Source organism: Filicampus tigris, chromosome 9 (assembly GCF_054856515.1).
Source record: "Filicampus tigris isolate MCC_2025a chromosome 9, RoL_Ftig_1.0, whole genome shotgun sequence".
Taxonomy (NCBI): Eukaryota; Metazoa; Chordata; class Actinopteri; order Syngnathiformes; family Syngnathidae; genus Filicampus; species Filicampus tigris.
The window spans coordinates 7,275,001-7,302,527 of NC_141225.1; the positions used below are offsets into that span (position 1 = coordinate 7,275,001).

The 27,527-nt window shown below is 41.8% G+C and overlaps 1 protein-coding gene across 1 annotated transcript in view; it reads right to left on the reverse strand.

Annotated features, from left to right (window-relative positions):
- The window catches only part of LOC147141775 (plexin-A2-like), a 120,130-nt gene that overhangs the window by 31,010 nt on the left and 61,593 nt on the right, over positions 1 to 27,527 (reverse strand). The window contains exons 6-14 of the mRNA XM_086040361.1: positions 22,042 to 22,165; positions 21,511 to 21,664; positions 19,858 to 19,954; positions 12,377 to 12,491; positions 11,042 to 11,242; positions 10,255 to 10,351; positions 8,196 to 8,395; positions 3,522 to 3,673; positions 269 to 386 (exon numbers count right to left, since the gene is read on the reverse strand). Of these exons, the coding sequence (XP_085896487.1) occupies positions 269 to 386; positions 3,522 to 3,673; positions 8,196 to 8,395; positions 10,255 to 10,351; positions 11,042 to 11,242; positions 12,377 to 12,491; positions 19,858 to 19,954; positions 21,511 to 21,664; positions 22,042 to 22,165 (1,258 nt within the window). The remainder of the gene's footprint in view (positions 1 to 268; positions 387 to 3,521; positions 3,674 to 8,195; positions 8,396 to 10,254; positions 10,352 to 11,041; positions 11,243 to 12,376; positions 12,492 to 19,857; positions 19,955 to 21,510; positions 21,665 to 22,041; positions 22,166 to 27,527) is intronic.

Sequence of the window (27,527 nt, forward strand, 5' to 3'; positions counted from 1 at the left end):
TTTCACAGTTGATGTTCCAATGTGCCATGGCACAGTAGTTGATTATCACTGTAATAACAGACCAGTCTGCTGTTCAATAGGCAGACAGCAAAAACAATGAAGAAGGAAAACCCCGCCATGTCTTCAGAAAGCCATTGAATAATTCTTATTAGCATACAGACTAATACTCAAGATCGTTGTGAACAAAAGCTCCCTAATCAAGCTTCTATTGTCTGTTTCTCCATTTGATAATTACAGATTGGATGGATTAAATGGAACATAGAATTACCACAAAAGAGTAGAGCTGATGGGACTGCGCGCGTAGTTCCGGTCTGCATTCGCCCACGCAAAGCTTGACCGGGCCCGGTGCGCTTCCTTTGGGAGCGGCGACCATCTCGCACACGATCCTGGCACATGGAATCAATATGAACGTATATACAAATAGGTAGGCAGAAACCAAGAAACAACATTGCATTTGGTTAGTCATGAAGGGTCTTTTTGTATGTGTATGCATTGCAATTGGCAAAATATGTTAAAGGTATTAGAATCACATTGAGCACTACTCCAGCCTTGAAACCTTAATCCACATTTAATACCCTAGTTCAAAACTCTGACCCAGGTTTAAAACCTTAATGCTAGTTTGAAGCCAGAGATGGGAAAAGTACAGCCATTTTGTACTTGAGTAAAAGTACAATTACTTGTATAAAAAATGAATTTGGTAAAAGTACTCATTCAATTAATTAATCAAGTAAATGTATTAAAGTACAAGCTCTGAAATGTAATAAATGAATAAAAGTAAGAAGTAGTTTTACCGGATGTTTCCCAATCATGTCAAATAATTTGAAGGCTATTCAATTTGAAAGGTCGTCACTTAACACCCTTTAAACTGACTGGATTATTTTTTCGACTCTCAAATTTCAAAATTTCAATGTCTGAGAGCAAACAAATGGAACCAAATGGTCTACCACGCTAGTATAGCATGTTATGCTAAACTAACGTCATTAACCAGGGCCAAGCTAACGAAAGGGTAATTACTTTTGTAATTACTTTGCCTCGACATGTTTTCTCAGAGTGGATGGGGTATTCTTGTAGGCGGTAAAATCGTAGACTTTGGTTTACGCAGGACACAATGCATTCACCAAGAATTGTTTGGCGACACATTCCACATCATCGATCATTTTACTTCCTCCCACCTTCTAATTAAATCATCTTCAGTAGCGGGTAGCATAACGTCTTCTCGGGTGATGTCATAGCTTGAGATAGAGCCAATCACAAACTGGGATGTCAGGGACCAGGTGTAACCCTTCATATGATTGGCGGAGCCACGAACATTGGTCTGTTTTTTTTTTAATCTTCATGCATCATGTAAAACAAAAGTAATTGTTCAAATGTAACGGATAAAAGTAAAAAGTATTCTAAAAAATAAATACTCTGTGAATTATAAAATAATGGACAAAAGCAACTCAAGTACAGTAACGAAGTATTTGTACTTCGTTCCCATCTCTGTTTGAAACCCTATCCTCTACACAAAACACTAATTTGAAACCTACATTTGTAGCTCTCACTTACACTCCTAATTTGAAATCCTATCCCAGCCCTAATCCTGGTTTGAAACCCAAATTTGAAACAGAACATTAAACTCTAACGCAGGCTTCAACCTCCACATTGAAACCGTAATTTTGTCTGCTCCTACTTTGAAACATACCCTGGCTTGAAATTCTGACCATCAAATTTTTACTCAGGTTTGAAACCCTGACTTGATACCCCAATCCTGTTTTGAGAACTCTAATTTAAAACACTAACCCATCCTTGAAACCGTGATTCAAAACTTTAACTTAAAACCATAACCCTCACTCAGAACCCAAGTTTGAAACCCTAATTTGAAAATCCTGACGCAGGCTTGAAACCCAAATTTTAAATCCTAACCTTGACTTGAAACCCTAACCCTTGCTTGCAAAGCTAATTTGAAACCATAACCCAGGCTTGAAACCCTAACCAAAGTTTAAAACCCATATGCATGTCAAGAAAATCGAATTTGAAACCTAACTGGAAATGCTTACCCTTTCATTTACTCAATTTTATTTTGTCAAGTGGTTGCACACAATAGAATCATCTGTATGTAGATACATTTTTTAAGTAGATGTATACTCTATTTCAAAGATGCAGCTGGATCCACAGGAATTGATGAAATAAAATTGAGTAAATACATAGCACCATGTTTTCCAGTGCAGGCTTGAAGTCATTTTTCAGCCCCCTTACTTTGGGAGTAAAGTATTGTAATTATTATAGTCTAACACAGTTTTAAAATCTTTTTTTCATGACACAGTTCTATTTGCTGTTGAGGGTAAATGTCATCAAGCAGCACAGTTCCATGTTGCGTTGAGTTTGCGTGGCTTACACAGTGATGGCACTACTTACAAAGCAGGCTTGCTCTCAGCAAGCAAGCCAGATCACTGTTTCCCATTGCAAACAATACTGTGGCAAACCAAACTGAATAAGATTTGGCCGCTGAAGATGCACGCACAACTCCATAAATACACACATTCCCAGAGGGCTGCCGGCTGCTCTGATTGAGGCTGCTTTCATAAAAGTTGTGGGTCAATGTAGAAGACCATCTTTCTTCCTAATGGAAAACAGCTCCACAACTCAGATGATAAACTACACCCCACCTTCCACCATCCACAGCACCATCGCCGCCCACTATTACCTGCAGTTCTCATGACAACGTACGAGTTGCCACAATAAATCCGTATTGTCTGCCGGGTCAATAAGATAAAACGTGCCGTGAATACATCATTAAATAAGTGACCCTGCGTTGAAAATAATCGCTCTTATATCAATGCTGTCTTCTTTTAGAGCGCACGCTGAATCGTCGAAGAGTTTTATCATTTTCTTTCAGCATGTTGTTGTTTTTTTTATACTAGGATATAAATTAGAAAGCCTTGCAGTGTGAACCCAATCACATTACATGGCTGCGAGAGAAACACATGGCTAACAGATTGTCCCTCCAGTCAGCGACATGCCGCGCATTTCAATTACAGCTGAGCCGGCAGCATCCAAACAGCAGCCAGCACAAACCCCCGTCCCTTCTCGTTGGCTCTGACTGCAACAATAGCCAGAAAAAGCCCCGCCTCTGACAACAACCCCATGTGGAAAATATAAATGCGTGGATTGATTACCACACTTTAAAACAGTGGTGTCCAAACTACTGCCCAAGGCCATTTGCGGCCACTGTCCATTTTTTATCACAAGCGTTACTAAAAATGATATCTAAAAAAAAATAATAATAAAACATAAATAAATAAATGGCTGTAAGACTACACTTACTAAATGACTAGACTACCGGTACTAAATGTTTTAAAAAAAAATTTTTTATGTAAAGCTTTTCTAGTGATGCAAAGATGCAAAAGAAACTTTTTACAAATATTAACATTTCTCTTTATAAACCCGGATGAAAATAATTCTGTTCAGAAGCAAAATTGTTTTCCTCCACTTGACGCTGTTCAAGGGCTGATTCCTGCATCACAAAGCGGCTCCCTTACTGTTCGGCGGTCATGTAGCCCTCTTCCTGTGGGACGCACTGCACTCCCGCCACATGTACATTTCCCTCGAGCTCAGAGAAGGACAGCCCCAGATTCAGGCCCTGGATAGTAACCAACGTGCCGCCCTCTAGAGGTCCAGCAACTGGGCTCACCTATGGAAGGAAGACAGAGACAATGTTACCTGAAAATAAAGCGGTTTCCAAGTGTCTGAATAATAATTGATGCCCCTCCCGCAAATGCTTATAATTGCCAATATTAATAAATAATAAATCTGCCACAAAATATGATCCCAGAACATTTACATATTAATTCCAAGTTTGCGTGTGTGTTTCCTTTGCAACACATGAACATATCATTTGTCATTCAGTAACACTACAGCTGTCATTTGTTAGCTTGTGTTTTTTTAATATCTACCCAGCGATGCAAAAACAAATGTGGTGAAGGCTCTGTAAGCACCGCTAACAACCCTTGCTAAACACATCTCCTCACCAACATACAAAAATCTTTGCACAGTCAAGCTGAAATCACTTCAACGTACTTTGTTGACACCAAGTGTCATTTTGGGCATTATAGAAAATGCACAAAAACTGCAACAATTGTTCCCAAAAAAATCAGGTGTTCCCAAAACTGGTTTACGAAACCTTTGCAGATACACTGAACTGTGTTTCATAGTTAACGGGGAGTCTCCAAGATTTGGCGTCAGAGCTAGTGGGTTGTGGTGAGCCATGGACTGTTATGAGTGTGAAGAAAAAGGCAAGATTGAAGAGGGATTGTCCTTATTTTTACAACCAATTAATCAGCAATTATTAGGCCTTTTCAAAATAATAATAATCAGTCGGAGATTTGTCGATTAAACGCCAATATACTTCATTATGCAGCAGTAAAAGCTGTTCAGTAGTACATTAGGGATGTCAAAATAGTGCATTGATTGCGATCGATTCATTACAGTCACATTTAAAGTTGTATGTTTTTTAATCGCGTTAATCAAATTTTTAACCTTTAACATTACTATTTCTGTATGATGATGAGATCTATTTTGATGTGCGGAGCTTGTGCTTGAAATGTTGTGGGTGTAAAACAATGATCAGTGGCACACCCTGAAGTGGACACTGATTGGCAATTTGTCATTGTATTTGGTGGAAAAGTAGTAGAAAGTAGAAAAGCCACGGGGCACGGAGAGAACATGCAAGCAGTTGTGATTCAAACCCTGCACCTCAGAAATGTGAAGCAGACATGCTAACCACGAGGTCCACCTTGTTGCCAGTCATCAATAGTTTTGCAAAACATTCAATTATGGCAAACAGAAGCTAATGCTGTTTGCTAACATGAATCAGAGCTTAGCTTTTGTGGTGGTGCACGAATGTCAAGCGCTGGTGCGCTTCCACCGCCTTGATTTTAAAGGGAATGAGGGGAACGTGCTTCGATTGGCTGGGAGTTGGCTCATTCCAACCCACAATGACGCCAACGGCGCAAACGACCCGTTATGCCCATTTCCACTTGTGCAAAGTCTAGGAAAATACCAAAAGAAAGAAAACCCCACCGATGCGCATAATTAGACTGCACTTTGCTAGACTTAGATGAAAATAGGGCCCTTGATGTGTTGGTAGACTCCCAACTATTTGTATACAATTTATAAAAACTCAGTTTTCCATAATATACTCCCTTTAATTACAAATTATAGGTACTCCTTTCCGCCACCCTATTGTGAGGATAAGCGGTATAGATAATGGATGGATGGATGTACTCCTTTCCAATGTTCAAGCTGCAACCTTTTAGGGGGCCTGCAGAGTAGTTTGGCAGCAATGCCAAAGCAGTGTTTTCCAGCGGTACACTTTACTCGATTCATTTTGGCATACCTCCTTAACAAATGCTATTAATACAAGCGGTACATCAAAGGCCCGCAGCTCTTTGAAGTGCCAGCTCCGCGCCATCTTCGGCGCGTAACCCGCTTGCCGCCTTCGCATGAATAAAACTGCGGTTTGTGACACGGGATCCATCAAACCCTTGGTAAATAACCCAAATCAACGAAATGTCATCCATGTGAACTTACAGAGCGCTCGATTGCGTAGACGAACAGTCCTGCCTGGGTAATAACGTACATTTTGGGACATATGTGTTGGTAGACTATGCTCAGCTACAACTATTATCCTGGCATTTTTTTTATTAATATATCTGGTACCTATATATCTGGTACCTCAATCTGGTACCAAATGGCCCCCACCCCTCTGTCCATGGACCACTGCGTTATATAGTGCGTAGGTGTGTTTGCAAATCGGTGAGGGTTTACTGGACTTGAGCCATTTGCCTTTAAGACTACTTGAATATCTCTCAGTAGGGTGCTCTGCACATCACTGTTGCATTTGGCCCCCGATACAAGTAGACTCTTAACAGCTAAATTCAATATTTTCACGAGACTACGGTAGGCCTTTGCTTGATGAGAGTGTAATTAAAATTTCTTTCAGGTGTCATGGTTCATCACACGGCACCAACGAGCTCTGACAGTCATGCGAGCAGCTCTCAATATTTATTCATGAGTATGCTAATGCATATGTTCATGACACACTGATCTTTATCAAGCATGATGTTTACCTTGTGCGCCGTCTTCCGCTACTGTGTTAGCATGCAAAATTCATTGACTCGCACGTGCACACAAAAGCTTCTGAGAGCCGGCAAAAATTTATACCGCTCTGGCATTTATGCACCTATGCCTTTAGTCCCTTTCAAATTGGCCAGTTTAGCCAGATTCCTTACGGCTTTCTGGCGGCTTGCTGTTCTGTGCGTAAGGTATTGAAATGGTGAATGGTGGATAGAAGTTGCCCCGTGAATTTGCAAATACCAGAGGCCTGTGCGCAACGGTCCATCTTCCGAGTGTGAAGTTCAACACCGTAGACCTGGTTTTAATTCGATGACAGGTAAACATGTAAAATATACATATCCAGGAAGTCCTCGAATTATGACACACGCGACCAACGACGTTTCCAATTTCTGAAACGTTCTGAATAACTTGGTTACATGACTGAGCGGCGTCGTGACTCAAATGGACGTCATTTCCGCTTGTTATTTTCAATTGTCACAATAAGACACTTGATATTCATGTCACTCACCACAGGAATGAAGCAGCCAGTTTCCTCCTCGCTCCAAATGTGTGCTTTTGTGCTGCGTCTCTAAGCTTGTTTTCCTCTGCTTGTGTATTTGCAGTGGGCTGCGCGCCAAACAACGCACTTCCGCATACAGGCACTTCCTGTACTACAAAGACCGGCATTCCTTGCGGTTGAGCATGCGCAGTGAACTTAATCGTGTCTGTGTGCGCCGGCAGTAACTTTTCCTTTTTCGCCCTCCTCTCCTTCTTCTCCATCCACCTCTCAGCAGCAATGCTGAGTACGGCATCGTATACTTTTTATTTTGATCTTATTTCGGTTTTTTATACAAAGTATTTTGATGTAAATTACGACTTCAACGGTGAAATCTGACATACGCGGAAATCCGTGTTACATCACCAGTGCTGGAACGGAACGCAATCGTAAATTCAGGACTTCTGTATATCAGATTTACTAGTACAGGCCAGTGTCAATTTCAAACATGCAGGCATATCGTTGAAAATAAGTGTTCGGTGAACTTTTAGATTGAAAAACAGAAACAGGAAATAGGTAATAGTTTGCAAATGAGGCAGACACAGTTATTGCGTATTTCAGTGAAACATAGTCCAATTTCCACATTTCCTCAAATTGGCATCCCTCCCTGTCAACTTTCCCTTTTTTATATAGACAATATATTCATAAACATGCCTCTAGTTACCTGTGGAAAGATTTGGCACCTTTAATGTGTAATTTCATTTCAAGAAAATTGATAGACTTGAAATCTTTTGGACCAGACTAAAGAAAATCATTTTTACATTTTCTTTCATGTTAATAGGGACACAGACTTATGCAGAGGTGCATTTATAACAATTTTCTGGTCAACTGACACTATTCATAGTATCAACAAACAGTTGGCGGAAGGTGCGAAATGTTTTCTTTTTCGGGGGGCGTAGCAGAAAATAAATGAGAAGCACTGACTTCAGGAAAAGCTATGTGGTTGTTTTAAACACATGTCATTCTTTGTTTTACTGTATGTTTAGTTTGACAGTAAAGCCGGGAGTGGCATCAAACAACTTGAAGCTTCTTTTTCTGAGAATTTCACTATCTGCCTAACTGCTGCCTCTTGTGAAGTGAGCTGAGTTCACTGCTACCAAACAGCTCATATCTAAAATATTTAATTCAATTAACTTGTCAGGTGGATGATGATAAACATCGATTTCAAGAGGGTCTTTGTACTGCCTGACGTTTGAAACGCGTTCATACTAAATATGAACACAGGGATCCCCTGTGCATTGTGAGAGTCACATTCCAGACCCACATGCAAATAGTGCCAATCTGTGATAGAAAGTGACAAAAATAGTTCTTAGAGTCACCCTCCCACATTCTGTAACCATGTTGAACACTCTTTTTCAACACAGTCTAAATATATTCCAACACATTTTCTTTTATGTTTAACAGATGATATAGTGGGAATGGATAGTGGGATATAGTGGGCAATTACCGTTTCTTTAACGTTTTACTTTGTAATAACTTAACATTTCATTCAGCCACTCAACAGACGACCCAGTTAGTCAAAAGTCCAAAAAGAGAAACAGACCTCGGTGATGCGTGGGTTGGTGCACTTGACATTTGCGGCAGAGAGGTCGAGCCAGCGGCTGGCGTACGGCGAGATGGGCGGGCAGTGGCGCTTCATGGTGCACCTGCCCTCACTGCTGCACCAGCCGCACTGGAACTTCTTCTCTGCCCGCAGGCACATGCCGCAGCTGTCTCGCTGGGCACTGCATTTGTACAGGTGCACTGGAGAGAGATGCAAATCCACATATGCTCACGTTTTAAAGAGTAATTTGGCAAAATGTCTGATACAAAGGGGGGTGAGGGGGGTTCATAAAATGTACTACAATGCAACACATCAAAATCTCAAAACAAGACAAATTTACTGATCACTGAAGACATTTCTCATTGCTAACTGTGGCAACTGTGTTTGTTTACGCTGAAAACAAATCAGTTAGTCTAGTGTGACTGTGTCTCATTTGTCCCATAAAATGCTTTTAATTTGAAATCAAATTGCCTCGGGATGAAATCAGATAACATGAGGGGATAACATTTGTGAACATCCTTTGTTAACTGGTCTTAGTTGGTTAGCTTGCGAGGCTGGTTTGGTTGCTTAGTTAGTTAGTTAGTTAGTTAGTTAGTATGCCCTTGTTCTAGATACATTGGTGTAATTTGGTTGACATGGTTAGTTAGTTAGTTAGTTAGTTAGTTAGTTAGTTAGTTAGTTAGTTAGTTAGTTAGTTAGTTAGTTAGTTTGTTTGTTAAAAAAATACTATTCACACATTAAGGGCACTATTTTCATTCCCAGCACAAGACTAGTGCAAATCACAGTCTGACTCAGCGCATGGGTGGCGTTTTTTTTCTTTTGGTATTTTCCTAGACTTTGTTGCACAAGGAGAATTAAGTGTCAGGGGCATTTGCGCCATTGTTATACCGTTGTGGGATGAAAGAAGCCAACTTTCGGCCAATCAAAGCAGATTCTCTCATTCCCTTAAAAATCAGGGTGGCGGAAGCTCACTTTGAAGAAGCAGAAATTGACTAGCTGGGATCCACACGCAAAGTGCATTTCTACCGGTAAACTGGATGATGTCTCGTATCCGTGCATGTTATGTGGGCCATTGAATACCAGCTTGCATCACAGATCACGCATGTGTCCCTGTACCCCTCACACTCCACATACTGTCGTTGTGCCTCACAGTTGGGGCGTGCTATTAAAATATTTTTTACATGGTTATGATGATAATTCGTTCAATGAATTGATTTCTATAATAATCCAGAGTGACTGTCCCACTCTGTTGTCATATTTATAAATGAAACATGATGACATCCACCACACGTCCACGCAGCGCCAAATCTGTCTGCCAACCCTTAATCAAATCCACCCAAATTGTGTTACATCATCTGTACTACTATTTAGAGCTTTTTGCGCATATAGTCGCGCATACTTTTTGCGCATATAAATTGTGAGATGTGTCGGGTGCTTGGTAGCCGCGTCAAATTCACAAACACTATAAACTATACTTGCCCTGGCAGGTAAATGAAGAACGCCTTTTTACGCCACGCGCACAAGCTATACTCCAGCCCATGTTGTGTTGGATTGTGTGGCAGTTTTTTTTTTTTTTTTTTTTGCCGACTGAAATAAACATTAAAACTTGTTAAGACGAGGCCAAACTTAACTTACCCCGATATCCCCCGTAAGACCTTTTGATCACCTTCATTTTTGTATCGGAATTTCTTTGACAAAAGTGTCACCATTTTTAGGCCAGTCACTCAACATTTTTGGCGGACATAGGTTTTCCCTGCCTTTGTAGACCCTGATGCCAATATGAGCTTAGAGAAGTTGGAATTCACGAATGTGTCTGTCTATGATAATGGTAAGGCAGCCGTGATAGGCCAGACGAACAAACATGCAGCTCCATCTTTCATCCCTGGTGACACACTAATGACTGTCTGCTACTCGATAAGCACTTATTGGCATTGGGAACTTTCCCTGCGAGCACTTTGGGGGGCCTTGAGGCGCCCCTTAGTGACCCATCCATCCCCACCATTATGGATTGAGTCCCTCGCCCTCTAGGCTATAGGCAGAGATGGATAGAGAAAGGCACCTTTAATCTTCTCGGGATTGTCGATGATGAAATTGCCGTTCCACACAATGGCGAGCTCCACCGCCAGGTCGCTGATCTTCACGCCCTCGTACATGTACTGGAAAACAGTAAACAGTCGTGAGTGGAGAAAGGACGGAAAGGAGGGAGAGAGAGGACTAAAGGGCAGCGGCGAGACAAGAGGCTTCTTAACCATCTGTCATCATCCACCTCAGAGGACGATGCCCTTTTCATGCATTGTCACAGACGACACGTCTTGCATTGTAATCGCGCAACAAAGAAGACATCTCGTCTGGCATATTCTTCTGTAGTCTATCGCTCTTGTTTGGTGGCTCTAACATCCCCAGTTTACAAGACGAGGTCACAGCAAATTACAAGGAACATTTATTTGCTTTCCATTTCCCACTCTCACCCTCTAGCCTTTTCCCTCTCCTCTTTCTTTACTGCCCTTCCTCCCTGAAAACAAAAATATGACAGACTAAAACACATTTTATGGCGTGTGGTGTTGCCTCTGTCTCTTTTCATTCATTTTGTAGTTGTTAATTTGTTTATATGAGCAGAAAACATGAAACTCAAGAGTAGATTATAGCTTTGTACCTAATTTTTATCTGCAATCCCCATGACAGTAAAGAAAATGAAAAACGAGTAGAAACCTTAAATTGAAAGAGATTAGCACCGGCAAACTGAATATGTACATATACAAGGAGCAAAAAGGTAAAAAGAAAAAAAAATCCTCAAAAAAACTTAATAGTAAGAACATTACCCGCAAAAAAAAAAAAAAAAGCCGTACCGAGCTGTTCTGGCACTGCACGCTGGTGCTGTTGAAGCGCAGTGCCGTGACGCGATGGCCGACACCTTGCACGTTCACCACACACTCGTAGCCCCGCTGGCCCGACTGCGGCTGCGGGAGATTGCGGGCCCTCAGGGTGATTGGTCGCACCTCGCCGGCCGGGATGAGAATTTGCCCTGAGTCGAGGAGCTGGGGGCAGTCCTGAATAATAAAGAGGAAAAAAAACCAGACATGCAGGTAGTTAGAGTGGAATTTATGGAAATATACTATCAACCACATTTGGAAGCATCTATCTATCCCTTTTAGGGATCCACATATCTTCTTTAAACAGGCCAAGCAAGTGTTTACATGATCACAATTCCTGTGATATTGCATTTTTTAGCCCCAGAAATTGGTTTATTATTGCAACAGATTGGAATAAGTGCTTTGACTTGATGGTGTCTTTCTCTCCATGTTGTCCATATATCGCTAGTCTGCCTGCATCATTTCTGGAGTGTTTACATAACCGTTTCTCCACAGGATATTAACAATCTGTCACTGTCATCTATCTCGACGTCTGCCCGTCATCATCTGCAATACTAATGCACACTTCAGTATGTCCCTCGGGGATTACAGAAGCAAATACATCTCTAATCCCAATAATACACCTCCTGCTTGCAAGTTTTTACTGCATATTAAGCCATGCTTAGATCCAAGCGGTTGTGATTGTGAAATGTATGCGTTGTGATATCTGTTTTTTGGTTATATGTTTTAAAAAACTTCATTCTACATCCCCACAGTCAATCTCTTTTGAATTCAAAACAACTTTATTCCACAAAAATATTCCAAATATTTCTGTTTAATGCTTGCACCAAATTAGTCATCGTTTTAGTGGGTGTGAGGGTCCCAAAAACTCATCATTTTAAAATTTTTTTCAAGCACATGTATCCTCACATGAACTCTCACCCGTACGCATCCGTCCTATACATCAAAAGCCAAATATGCACTCCACAAGAGGGAGTGGAGGATGACTACTGACAATTGTCCGTGACTCTGCATATTTTTGAGTAAGGGTGTTTACATTTGACTTAAATTTAATCCCACTTGAAACATAGAGTATCAAGTGGACATTTGTGGTGATAGTAGTGATTCAGCCACGCAGACGTTTCATTTATTACGCGTTGCAATAATGTAAATTTGATTATTACTAGAGAGGTATGAAATAAGTTAATTAATTACACGACAAACTGAATATTATGTCTTCAATGCTTTGACTCACGAATATGCAGTATATGTGGTTTTATTCACTACATTGAGTTTGTCTTATTGTCTACAACAAGCAACTTTGTGTTTTACCTCTGAGGCGTTGACTCTGCCCTCCTGGAAGGAACAGCTGCTCGGGTCATGGGTGCACATGTTGCGATATTTACACCAGTGACAGCGAAATGTGCTGTTTACGCAGGACAGACACCTGCGGGAGCAAGTGGACTCATTAGTGCATGTTGTGCAAATGACTACAAAATAAATAAATAAAAATATATGAAGGTTATACAAAATTGAGAAAGAGATACTCAGTGGTAGATGGATTGATAGACAGACAGACAAATGATGGTGATAAACAGCTGTTGAGGGACTAGATTGGGGGAAAAAAATGACTGTTTTCTTCCCATCAACACAACAAAGACTTGGCTATGCTGTAACTGGGCTTTTCTGCTCTTACATTTGTCTAAATGAAATTTCATTTGCTATTCTGCTCGCAGGGGGAAATGTGCTTTTGAAGCAAACAAACAAGAAAATCGGATAAAAATCCATCTGCCATGTGAAAGCCTGTAAGGGGAAGAAACTCGGTTGGACAGCAAATCAGCATTTTTTAATATTTATATTGAGAGACTGTTTGTTTGTTTCACAACCAGGGGAAAAAAACAGGGGTGGGAAACCTTCGGCCTGCGAGAACATTTGATCAAATCCACCATGCAATTCTAAGAAGTAAAACCCCAAAGGATAGAAAAAAATTCCATCCATTATCTCCCGCTTATCCGAAGTCGGGTCGCGGAGGCAGCACCTTCAGCAGGGAAGCCCACAGGAAACAAATATGGCTTACTGCCGGCAATGCGGACCAAACTCTGACATCGGTGGTACAGGGACCGGACAGCCCTTATCAGGGGGCTTGGTACCCCGTACTCCCGAAGCACCCCCCACAGAACTCCCTGAGGGACGCGGTCGAACGCCTTCTCCAAGTCCACAAAACACATGTAGACTGGTTGGGCGAACTCCCATGCACCCTCGAGGACCCGGAGGTGGGAGTTGAAACTCCTTCTGACAGGGGATTCTGCCAGACGTTCCCAGCAAACCCTCACAATACGTTTGGGTCTGCCAGGTCGGACCGGCATCTTCCCCCACCATCGGAGCCAACTCACCACCAGCGCCCTCCAGCACACCCTCCAAGGACTCCAAAAAGGGTGGGTACTCTGCACTGCCGTTTGGTGCATAAGCACAAACAACAGTCAGGACCCGTCCCCCCACCCTCAGGCGGAGGGAGGCTACCCTCTCGTCCACTGGGGTAAACCCCAATGTACAGGCGCCAAGCTGGGGGGCAATAAGTATGCCCACACCTGCTCGGCGCCTCTCATCCTGGGCAACTCCAGAGTGGAAGAGTGTCCAACCCCTCTCGAGAGGACTGGTACCAGAACCCAAGCTGTGCGTGGAGGTGAGCCCGACTACATCTAGTCGGAACCTCTCAGCCTCACACACCAGCTCAGGCTCCTTCCCTGCCACAGAGGGGACATTCCATGTCCCAAGAGCTAGTTTTTGTTGCCGGGGATCGGACCGCCAAGGTCCCTGTCTTCCGCCGCTGCAAAGCTCACACGGCACCCGACCCCTTTGGCCCTTCCCACCAGTGGTGAGCCCATGGGAAGGGGGACCCACGTGTCCTTTTCGGGCTGAGCCCGGCCGGGCCCCATGGGTGAGGGCCCGGCCACCGGGCGCTCGCCATCGAGCCCCACCTCCAGGCCTGGCTCTAGAAGGGGGCCCCGGTGACCCGCGTCCGGGCGAGGGAAAACGTGATCCATTTATTTTTTTCTTCATAAGGGGTCATTTTGAGCCATGCTTAGTCTGGTCCCTCACCTAGGACCTGTTTGCCATGGGTGACCCTACCAGGGGCATAAAGCCCCAGACAACTTAGCTCCTAGGATCATTGGGGCGCGCAAACCCCTCCACCACGATAAGGTGACGGCTGGAATTTGTATTCATTTGTATTCTTAATTTTCGGTACGGAGCATTCTATACAGAGTTGTCTCAAGACAGGAAGTGTTTTCGCCTCACACGCTCGTGAGTAAACAAACACAGCGGAGCTCAGCCTCTGGCTTGCGGACATCACAGCGAATGATATGCTTTTGGCATTATGAGAAACTAGTTAACTCATTTGAAACGGCGTCCCGCAAACAGCAATATTGTGTTGTACAGAAGGGGGGGGGGGGGGGGGGGCGGACTAGTGCACTTTTGAGGCAACTTCCAATGACATTTATACAGCCTCTCCAGGGAAATGACAAATGCCATTGTTGTTTTTATAGCACAGCATAATCCAGACTGTTGAAACTGTGACTGCAGAATTTTTCTGATTCGTTCAAGACAAACTATTGATGTTTCGCTATCACAGAAAGAAAAGATTTTGTTACATTTGGTATTTGTTTTTATTTTACTGTATATATTATTTATGTTAGCCTTAAGTCAGCTATTTTAAGGTTAATGCAAACATGGGCCATGGTTAGCATCTGTGGCTGTGTTATAACCCTAGTTTAAGCGCTGGATATTTGAACACAAACGGCGTATTATAGACCGACAATATAACAGTACTCACAATCTTACTGCATTGTTTATCGTCTGCAAATAACAACTATATGAATCCCACTTCTAATTTTCTTTATTTATGTCATTGTTGTATGTTTTTGAAAAGTGTAACATAAATATATAGAGTGTTATAATTCTTGTTAAAAAACACATTGAAAATGTTGTTTTGGGGACAAGGGGGGCAGGAACTGATTAAAGGCATTTCCATTCATTTTGATGGTTAATATATGATTTAAGATCCAAGTGTTTTGAGTAACAAACGTGGACAAATAACAAATTAAACTCGTATCATGTTTCAAATGCTGTCATGTTTTTTGGGACCCCCTGTATAATAAATATTTCTTAGATTGTTGCATCATCTACTTAGGACGTAACTGTAATGGGGTCCCGAGCCCTGTGTTTTCTACAGCACAGTTCTTACTCCTGTCCCAGCTTTGACAGCATTGCCATAACCATGACAACAAAAACGGCCTAACCTCAAGGAAATAGACTATGTTCACCCCGACCTTGATCGTTCGCCTCCCAATTCTTGTAAACCTTCACGTTACCATAAACAACATAGCCAACACTTGTCGTCATCAGAATCAGACCATACGGTTTGCTTTTAAGAGACATCGATTTCGGGAGAGGTGTTTGACTCCCATTTTGCTGAGTTTGACCTTGAAATATAATAAAAGCTTGAGGTAGGGGTGTATGGGGGGCGGGGGGGTGTGGGGGTCTACAAAACCCCAATCAGCTCTCCAATGCTGCAGTTCCAAGCCACAAACGCCAATAAATGTAGTGCTGTCTATTTATTGTATCATCATTATTTGCTTTGGGGTGGGGAGGGGCAGTGTGGCGATGGAAGAATTTGAAATATGCCATGTGCAGACAGAATAAGTGTGGGAGGAAGTGAGAGAGACTTCTTGTGTGTGGGGATGTGGGTGTGTGTGTGGAGGTGAGGTATTAATAGGTCGCAACTGCCATGGTGCTGCAGCGTCGGGATTATTAATGACGGGATGCTGTGGGTCAAGAGCGGCGTTGCATGTGAAATATTCATCACGGGGAGTTTGCAGGGGTCACCGTCATGCTAATGAAGGGCCGTGTATGTATGATGAGCTCCCCACTGCTCTCTCTAATGACTTAATTGGGTATACTCGCGTATTTATGTTGCAGTCAAAGAGCCCTTTAGCATCGGCGGTGTGCTCTCTACCACTGCGGGCTAATTTCACTACGAACATTCTCATCAATCAAATGCAACCTCCAGGAGTAACATTATTGTGTAAACCTTTGCTCGCAAGTCAAAGCAAAACATCGTCTGAGCGATAGCTCGTCTCTTAAAAAAAATGTTAAGTTGGGTCACTTGTATGTCAAGGGACCATTGTAAATGGGTTTCAAATCAGCCAAATGTCCGAAAGGTGAAGAAATGCCGTCAAACTTATCTTGACCATCACAATCATAATAAACAGTCTGCCACTCTTTTGATTGTGACCTAGGTCAGTTGTTTGCATATTAAAACTGACGTCAACCCAAATATATTTTTTGAAGAATATGTTCTATGCAGGCCCACTAGTTGAAACACATCATTCTGATTAATATTGGGTTTGTGGAATATGACTTAAGCAACATAATCCACCCGTTTTTAGCCATCTCTGGGGGGCGGCCATTTTGTCACTTCTATCGACTGCAAATGACATCACACACGCTCAGGGCTCAGATAACGACCAATCATAGCTCGACTTCAGAAAACAGGTGAGCCGTGATTTAATCATGTAAATCACATTGACATTTAATCATATTGCCTTGTTTCTACTAGTGGGCTTGCATAGAACATATTCTTGAAAAAATATATATAAAAAATATAATATTAAAAAAATGTATATTAAAAAAACCCATCTGGTTTGAAGTTAACATAAACAAACAAATGATTACATATACAACTCACTATTAGGCAGAATATATAAAGTAGTTCTTTAAGGTGGGATACAACCGTACTGACATTTAAAGTTTTAGCTGATTAATTTCTTTTTTTTAAACGTGAGTTTACAGTGTGCTGTGTCCTCAAGATGACAAACACAGCACGCCACACATACTGCACCCATATCTCTATCGGCAGTCGCGAGTATCGTCACATTATGGTTGAAAACTCCACTCTTTGTCATTTTGATTGTGTTGAATGAATTGAGAGACACATACAAATTCTCAACACAACCAGTTGCTCATTGATTTGTTTCTGAAAACAGCGTGATCTTGAGTTTACTTCCATGTTGGTGACTGTCATTTCATTCACGTCACAATTATGGAGTTTGCGGATCGGCTGATTTGCATTCACCAATATTGAACAGATCTATTATTTGCAATTAGGGAGATGGGACATTGTTTTTAGCTCAGGTTGGGGAGGAACAATCATTCTTAACAAACCCACCACTGAAGGATAATCACTCAGGGTAATCTTTTACAGGCATTTGATAATCTGGCCTTTGCTGAGTTTGATCGGAGGGGAGTCATAGTGTTCAAATTGATCCCAATTATCGGTATTCATGTAGCCCACTTAAGGCTACAAAACTATGACGTAATGTAAGCAAAAAGTCACAACAGCACAGTTTTTCCCAGTTTTTTACTTTAGAACAATCTTGTGAGTCAGCATTGTAGTACATGGGGCTAGCAAGTCTGCCCCACAGTCAATGATTCCCCAGATAGCAAAATATGGGTGAATCAATACTGAAATATGGTTCGGCTTAAGTGTTGAATCTACATTGGAAACTAAAGTACAAATTATACAGAAAGCGCTAGGTTGATAAAATGTTGGGTCAACGTTTGCTTTTCAACCATAAATCACACAACATCAATGTTGATTCAACCATGATCTAAATTAAAATACTGTAAATGGGCTGTCACTTATATAGCGCTTTTCTACCTTAGGTAATCAAAGCGCTTTACACTGTATCTCATCTACCTACTAATGACACAGCATCAGGAGCAACTGGGGAATAAGTATCTTGCTCAAGGATACTTCAACATGGTCACCATGGCCGGGGATCGAACCCACAACCTCCGGGTTGGGAAACGACCACTCTGCCACTGAGCAATGCCACCCCACTGCAACAAAAACATTGTCTTAGTCCACTACAAAATGTTAGCTTTTCCCTAAATATATGAAAAACCTATGACAGAAAACATGTTTAATATTCAAAAATGTATTAGAAGAGATCAAAATACTGTGCGGAAATGGTTAAGAAATGAAAACGTCAGAAAAAAGTGGTAAAAAAATATATATATATGGAGAGCGAGAGCGAGTGAGAGTGCGAGAGGGATACAGTACACACTTTTTGTGGTTGAAAAAGGCCTGTACCCCTCAGAATATGCCCACTTCCCACCTCCCTCCGCTGAAGTAGAAAAATAGAGAAGGGCAAACGTAGATAACAGAGATTCAACATTAATTAAACAGTGACCTTTCAAATTTTTCAATTCAATCAAAATACATTGTAGATTCAACAGCATCGTTGAATCGCAAACTTCAATGCTGACAAAATATTGTTGCACCAACATTGATTAAACATCAATCTTCAATTCTTCAGAATGCTACTTGTGTAACATACAGAATAAATGAGTCAAAAGGCAGACTGCACCAATCAAGGGGACTCAAAGGTGTGAACCACTACACAACTGAAAGTAACTATTCTTTAACTAGAGTGACTTCAGCGACTGCACGAATCTTACCGTGAGGCTTTCTGACTTTTAGCCAAAAATCAGCAAATAAAGTGAAATCATATCCGAGAAGAGTAAGTGCAATGAAATATTCTAATGCTGCACCATGACAATGAAAAGTCACGGAAAGTCTTGTAAAGTTATCAATCATCTTCCAGTGTTAAATTATAGTGTCTGAGCATTTCAAAGAGTGGCCTATGATTTTTTTATTTTTGCCTAAGGCGCAAATAAAAAAAGCTATTTCTCCTCGAGACCCAAAGTAATACATTATTTATTGCCATAATCCATCCATCCATTTTCTACTGCTTACATCAAAATCAAAAAACCATTTTCCAAGAAAATGTGTCTGCTTGACTATCAATAACTTTATAATAACCCAATAAAAACGGATTTAAAACCATTTTGGTTCCAAGAAAAACAAAACATGTGTATTTACAATATACCTGGTATGTAGGAAATATAATGGGAACAAGTGGACAATTTAAAAAAATAAAGTATTTCTGCATTGTTTTTATGCATTTACTGCTAGTTCATTACATTTGAGCGGGAGTGTTTGCGAAGTAAAAAAATAATTTTAAAATTACATCATAAAAAGAAGAAATGGGCAAAAGTAATGCCAAGTATTTTTTTTCTGGAATTTTAAAATTTCCTACATACCAGGAGTGATAATGCAGTTATTTCCCAATCTGCCTTCAGGTTAACCCTAATATCGTAACATTTGTCCTTTGTAAAGTAGTGTGGTTCAGTGATGTTTGAAGGTGCCATTTATGATGCTTAATGCAGGTCCGTTTGCATTATAGCTCCAAGCCAAATCACTCCCCGTGTTTATTGTCTATTAGCAAGGTAAAATGTGAACATTTCAGGGAAAAGTCCTATTTTTATTACTGCATTGTTTCATCTGCCCTCCAGGTACCCGGCACAGCTAACGCTATCCCTTATTTTACGACAAACACAATTATCAAATGGTTGTGCCTAGAGCAAAAGTTGGATTACAAAAAAAAAATGGCATTTAATCAAATGATTTTTATATTTAGAGACCTGAAACTATTGTGATTATTTTCTCACCATCAATGACTATCTGTTTGTTTCCATTTAAATCTGTTAGATGGTAAAGCGGTTAAAATCCCGAACAAACAGGCTGTGACAAATGCATCATGTTGACTAAAATGGAAACTGACAGAATGATTTAGCTCAAGAGTTTATCTAAGAGCCTCATCTTAAGCAATAATCAGTGCATCAGTGCCCTAAATGAGGTTGTCTACTCTCCTCATCGAGTAAGCGAACGGAGAGGTGCGCGGACTCACATTTGATGTGTGCTGCAATTGTAGAACTTCACCTCCGTGCTGGCCACCATTTGACCCGTCTCCTTGGAATTCAACCTCAACTCCACGCCGGCCCAGTCTGACAGGAGAGAGAGGTAGACAACGTCAATCTAAGGCTGGATTTACACTACATTGCCTGCGTCAAGTGTAACAATTAGAAAACAATGTTGTTGTTTTTTTCTCTCAAGTGGACTAATTGGGATTTGAGTCATGGTAGCATAAATAGAAAGCAAACATGGAATCAGATCAATCTTCAGTTTGCAATCCAAATGCAAATGAAATTCAATACGGCTATCGGACATCTGCCAATGCGAGTGCAGAATCAAAGCATAGATTGGCTATACCTCGTAATATTTCTTGATGGATTGTTTGCTTCTGTGTTATTGAACACCGGTGTTAATGTTTGGGTAGTTATTCACGTGCAATTTGGGTGCCTATACATGTGGGTTGATTCATGTTTCATCAGTGGAAACACAATCATGGCATACAGGCTTTAAATCATTAATGGACACTTGGACCTGTCAAACCAGCCCAAAATCTGGAAAATCTGCATCAAAAAGAGGTGATGAGAAGGCCGGATAAATAGGCTGAACAATAAGAGAGACCGAGAGAGGGTGTGGGGCAAACGAGAAACAAAATGTTAAGTACTTTCTTATCTCTTCGCTATTTAGAGTTACCTAGTGTCTGCCTTTCTGCAAGAGCGTATTGCTGTGAGGTGAAAATTTGAGAGGATTACTGCACTCGGAGGACAAACTATTTGCATATTAAACAAAAAAATAATCTCCGTCTTTTGTTCATGTCTCTAGTATTAATATCATGGTCGGGTATCGTGTTCCAACTTGGAACTGTGGATTCAGCAAGACTTTAACTTCAGTTTATCAGCTCTATACTCACATACGCACGTAAGCACACACTCCCAAGAGAACTGCAGTGAGCATTTTTACAGTCCATTAAAGTTTGTCTGCTCTTACTTGAAATTACTTGCCGTACACACACACTCAGTAGTTGGTTAAGCTTCTTCAAAAGCTGCAACATCACCACCACAGAATGAGAGAAAGTGAAGCGTTGATGCTACCGCACTATCATTTGAGAGTAGCATCTTAAAGAGGACATATTGATCAAAACGTTGACACCCATCAAGTGTGAGATAAAACAAACAAACAAGTACCTGTATATAAATCTACTTGTGACCCTTCTATTTCGAAAAATAATGTCTGTGATGAACCGTTCTGCTTTGAGGTGAATAGTGATACCAAAATTAAGTTAAATTGGCCAGTAGCACCATTCATTTGCAGTCTGGACGCTGAGGGGTGAACATTCCTGCTCTGGAGGGCTTCCAATTTACCTTCCTACCGAATTCCAACCCTAGAGTTTTTTTATGTTATTTATTATTTTATTTTTTTTGCAGAGCACTTAAAAGAAAGCATTATGCATCCAAACTACAAGCAATCATTGGAATCTGATTGCTCTGTTAAACATTTTTTATGGTCACATTTAAGATTTGGAAGATGTTAGATGGGGTACGTTGTGGTCTTCTTAAGACCGTTCCTCTGCATTTGAGATTTTTCATTGCCAACCTCCTCAATAAAAGGCTGTACTTATTCACTCAACAGCAAATACTTCATTCAAGCGCACCTTGTCCTTCTGGTATAAGCGGTACCTCCTTCCCAGCCGGGGACAGACACATGACCCTGTTGCCATTGACGTGGCCTTCAACCATAGCCTGCTGCCCAAAGGAACAGGTGATTCCCGCTGAAAGGTCCGGAACATTGTTCACCTCCAGCAGCAGCTGAGAAAAGGGCGGATGCGCCATGATTAGTCAATAAGTTCATTTTGCTGTACATTAGATCGACTTCATTGTGAAGCGACAGGCTCGAAGATGCTGAAAAATTGAAAGAAATTGGTTCGCTGCTAAAATTATCTCCAGCAGTTGGTATTTGAGTTTATAAAATGGACTGTATATGATTAAGGTAATCTGCACAAGCTACAAGTGAAGATTATTGCTTGCATCAAAAATCTAAATAGTACTTGAAAATTCTGTCTGGAGACTACTGTAGATGTCATAGAAAGTACGTGTTCACACCCAAACAGAGTGGATGTTATTTGAGATTACTCATGTGGCAACATACTGTAGTATCGGGGAGAGAGGATGCAAAGCAGACTCACTGGGACGCTGTGTGCGGATACGGCGATGCTATCCGGGTGAGCAATGACCTTCACGCAGCGGTCAATGTCAGTGTTGAAGCGGTAGGCCTCGTCTGCCCTCGGACAGCGATCCCTCCTCGAGCACCTGTCCAACAAAAAAATGCAGATGATTTGATACATCATCTAGATCAGTGATGCCCTCCCTTTTTATCGACACGGATCGGTTCATACAAGTACATGTTTTTCGTGGACCGGCAACACCTTTGCTGATGAAAGTGGGGGGTGGGGGGATTATATATATATAAAAAATACGAATACAAATCTTATTATCACGAGTTGTTTTTCAATTGCCAGTTTTAATTAAAGCATCTGTACTGAAAACTAAGCTAACTTGAGAGTATGTCAACATTTTTTACTAACATATGAAGTAAATTTTTCAAATAAAATGAACAAGATGATGAACAGAGAAAAACATTTTTTACTCAAGAGTACAACAAATAGAACAATATCTGTATAAGAACAGTGTACTTGACTCCTCAGGAATAGTGAATATGCCTTAAAATGTAAACAGTCTAATTTTTACTGTTAAGTTCCAACATAGGGTGTTGATGTTATTGCTACTTGTAAATATGCATGGTCAAAAGATGACATGATTGATCACTTTGAACCCTTAAAAAGACATTTGGACAATGTTATGCTTCTTCCTGGAAACAGTTTGGGGAAGACCCTTGCCTGTTCCAGCACGGTTGTGCCCCCGAGGACAAAGCAAGATACACAATGGCAAGGGACAATTTATGGAGTTGTTTTTTTAACCAGTTTTTAATGCATTAACTTGTTGAAGTAGGCTGTGTTGTGAACCAGAGTCTTGTGAAAGAGGCACCTCTCAACAGCTTCAGATGTTAAGAGGCCACTTAGACTGAAACACAAGAACGGCATTTAAGAAAAAAGAACAAGAGTCTCAGCTGGACTGCTCAATTGTATCGGCACACTGAGAGTAATGCGTTGTGGATGTACATGGTCACATCTTTAACGTGCATAACCGAGGGCAAGCGGCACTTTACAAGCTCTCAGGTGGTGCCAAGGGTGCTCAAGAAGCTCAAACGATTCTGCTGTAATTACACCGCGATATGAGGGCTGGAATAAAAAGCCGGGGATAGCGCTGTTGCGGCTGGGCTCCTCAAGGGAGGCTGCAAGGAGCAGCCGTGTCCGACTGTGACCGCTCATCAGCTGAAGTGCCGCCGACAAAATTCTCTTTTCATGTTGCTGTTTTATTCATCAGCTTTTGTCTGATGGGGGCCATTTGTTCCATTGTCCTCATCAAGCAGCCCCCTCAGCAGGTGTCCATTCATTTATAGACGGAGCCTTAGAGTCCAGCGTATGAGAATGCTCCAAAGAGGAAATTTCATAACCATGACTGTGAGCGCTCCCTAAATGTAACCATCAATTAAAGTGCTTAAATGATTAAATATGACTTGATGGTGCAGTGAATCAGTTTGCAAGCACTTTGCTTTATGACCACATGGATGTTGGTCCAAGACCAACACGTTTACTCCAAGAAAGTACTCATTGCCTGAGCACGAGAGTCTGTTTTCAACTCAAACTATTTGGAGCTTGCCATTTCATTGGCTACACTGTCAGAATTTGTCAACAGGGGTCAAAGTCAAGCATCCAACCACTAATTTGTAACGTCAGCAATACTGTTAAGTCGAGGGCTCAGACTAGTAAAAGGTCTGGGGCCAAGGTCTGGAATGACAACAAGGAATAAAGTCTTGAGCTGTTACTAGATTTAGTTCTAAGATCTCGATCCAGGCAGGACGAGTTTTAAAATTTCACGGCCAGGACCAGAGATGGGCATTCCGTCCCAGGGAATGGACGGAGGATGAGGAGTCTTTCAAAAAGGACGGACTAAGCAAGGACAGAAGTGGGTTTTTGTCCGTCCCTCTATTCGTCCCTAACCGGGTCAAGTACTGACTGAACGTGTTATGTTGGATTCTTTTAACAAGCAAGACCACTGTTCTCTTCTGCAATACCATTGAGCCACCTTCATTAATTGCCTGCACAACACTTTTCATGTGCTTCCCAGTAGTCACATTGCACAGGCATAGTCTGCCCTCTAGTGGTTCAACACATGGATTATAACACAGGACTCAGGATGCCATTTCACTGACTGACAGAAATATGTCCAGCCTGTCTTTTGTGTATACAAGGACTGACGGAATGTAAAGAGGGAGGCGCTTTAAAAGGATGAAGCTGGGACAACGATTATTTTTATGAATGAGGACAGCAGGACGAGGACGGAAGGGTACCCAGGTCACGGATGGAGGACGGACTGTCAAAAAAGGGTAAAGTGCACATCTCTGGCCAGGACTATGACTAGGTCTAAAGCCCAACATCTATAAATAATACGGACTACTATATAGGACCAGTTTTATATTGTAAAGCCTGAATGCTTAGGAGTCAAAGACCAAGGCTAGGACTAGACGTAAAATGTTCGGCCAGGATGGCCTAATTTGTAAGGCCTGGACTAGATGAAGATGTAGGATGAGGCCATGGACTGTATCTGTTACATAGGGTCTCCAATAGGACTAAGTCTAAAGGCCCTGATACACCAAACCGACGTCGGAGGTCGTTAAGTGTCATTGCGTCTTCAAGCGCCGTCTAATTGGTGTAGTGGCCACCATCGTAGTGTCGTACCTCGTCTGTAAGCGTCTTGGGGGCGTTTGCGTTTGTTGAATCGGCGTCGCCAGTCGTGACATTTGGTCACTCTGATTGGCTGTTTGCTAGCAAATCAGCTCGCGGAGCACCAACGTGAAGTGACAAAGGTGGAAAAACAGTGCGTATGCCTCCGCTGCCTTAATCTTCTTACAAGTACAAGAGCGAGGGTTGACAAAGTAAGTATTTCACAATACCGTGTCAAGAACGTGAGGTTTCACTTCGCGTGGGAGTTCATCGTGAGCGAAGAATAGAGCCGAATGCATTGTTTACGTTGTTATAATCAGCCCCTGGCCAACATCTTTCCGGTTGGAGTTTTCTAACCATGAGAAATGGTGACTACCGCCGCCGATGGTATGGAAGGGTATTCCATCTTATGCATGCGCAGAAGGTACTTTAATGGTCAGCGTCGCTGTCTGTCGTTGCGGTGTGCTTTGCCAGCGTGACGTGCCGACAGCCGGCCAGACGCCACGGGGTAAGCGTCTATCACTGTTGGCGAACGTCGTTTTGGTGTATCAGGGCCTTAAGACCCAAGGTCTATTGAACTAATCTAAGACGATGGTGTAGGGCGAAGAATAGGTCTAAGGTTAGGTATAAGGTTGGCAACCAGGACAAGGTCTATGGTCAAGTGCCAGGATGGGTTGGGGCGATTGGTTGTGTAAAGAACTCGGTGTTGAGCTGGCACAATCGATTGTTTTCGAGACATGTTGACAGGGGGGTGGGTGGGGTGTCATCTCTGTCTTTTGGGGCTTGGGTGCCATCTGTGTAGCACTCAGGTACGCTTTGAAGAGGCTTGACTTTCAAGTAACAAACCCTGACTGAAGTGCAACAACTCTTACACTTCACTGTAACTCGTGACAACTCTCATCAAAGTACATGGTTCAAGTGACAAAATTCCAATGTTTTGCTCTCGAATGGCACAATGGGGCAGTCATCATGCTAGCGAAAATGCAAAAAAAGACAAGGAATCATAAAGCTTCCCACCAGAATCCTGCTGCATTCAAATCTGAATAAAAATCCAATGTGCGTCGGACATCTGCCAGTTTAAGTACAGTGTAAACGCACAGATCGGATGTAATGCAGCAATGCCAGTGTGTCAATCTAAGCTACAGCAAAAATTATAAAAGCATTAAGTATGATATAAATATGGTGCATACATATGACAGGGCTCCAGACTGCCCCTAAATGGTAGTAGTTTGCCCATAAAATTTGACAGTGCATCTTAATTTTTCATCTACTCGCGCATGTGTGACCAATAAATTGTGCTGTAAAAAGGATTAAAAATGTGAAAATACATTTTGCAAGTCAATTTGTTATTTATATTCCTTCTCCTGAATTTTCTACTTCCGCCCCTAAAAGTTTAGGTTAGCGGCTACTGTTCTCCAAGAAGAGAACTTAGTCTTGAGCCCTGTAAGAGCTTGTCCATCATTTCATAAGCAAAATTATTACAGCCGGTGGCTGGTTGAGTAATGTGGACAATACCATCATTAAAAGCATTAAAATGGTGGCAATATTCACACCAGGCCATCTGAACACTATGCAACATTGAATATTCAAATTATTTATATAGTATTGTTTACTTCTGTGTTGTCACTGCCTGGTGTTGACAGTTGTTGAGTTGCTTACATGCAATTTGGGTTTCTGTGAATACAGGTTGTTTAATGTCTTCTGTCAATGTACACAGCCATATTGTATGTCATTTGATGTGTACATATATTAATTTTTAAATTTAACCTTTATTCATCCAGGTAAGGCAATTGAGAGCACATTTTCTTTTGCAATTCTGACGTGGCTGCAGGCAACTGAGTAAAAGGAAGCAAAATAAAAGCAAATACAAAGGAAAATGACAGAAAACATGATATGATAGAGACATTGAATCAGAACTGGGCATGTACGAGTCAGAACTGGGCATTTATGAAGTCATACCGTACTAGCTGCTCGCATGTAGTGCAAAAGTGGCTATGTGAGAATTGCTCAGAGACCAGAGACATGGTAAAGAGTAGATTACATTGACAGAAAGTTAAAGTGGCCTTGTTCTGCCGAATGATGGATCACAACTCACTTGAGGGAACGGAACGGTGGCCGAGCAATTTAGTGATAAGTGGACAGCATTAATTCATATAATTAGACATGGCAGGAGGCAACGGGGGGAAAAACGAGTTAATTTAGATTAAAACAAAACATAACTTCTCTCCTCTAAGGTTAGTGGTGATGCGACAAATCTGAAAGCTGCAATTTAAGTGACGCCGATCCTCATCAAGATAGAGCTCACAGAAACACACACATCACCATGAAACGGTTCTAAATCCCCCCGACTCAGGTCAGCTTCAAACATTGCGGGCCGTCTTGCAAAACACAGGCTTTTAATCTCCTCAATCCCCCATGCTCCATATCGAGGTATTATGCAAGCTAACCTGGGGGTCACATAATTAAGATGAGAGAGATAAGCTGGCTCTGTCGGATCCCAAATGTTCCCGCGGGTATGCTGAGGTCCCATTGTAATGGCCCAGCTAATCCCAAACCCCCCTCCCTGCTGCCCACCACAAACCTAGTTGTCCCCGACAATAAAATCTCGAGGGGTCTAAGGTCTAGACCTTGTAATAATACCAAGGTCTCGGTTCGTTATCAAGGGGCCATACAGAGTGCGGTCGAGGGCCGCATGCGGCTCACATGCCACCAGTTGCCCATCACCATGATAAGGTTTAGGACTAGGGCTAGGGCTAGACCAGTGTTTCCCAACCACAGTTGAGGCAAGGCCCTCTATTCACATTATTAAGTATTGTGGCATACCACCA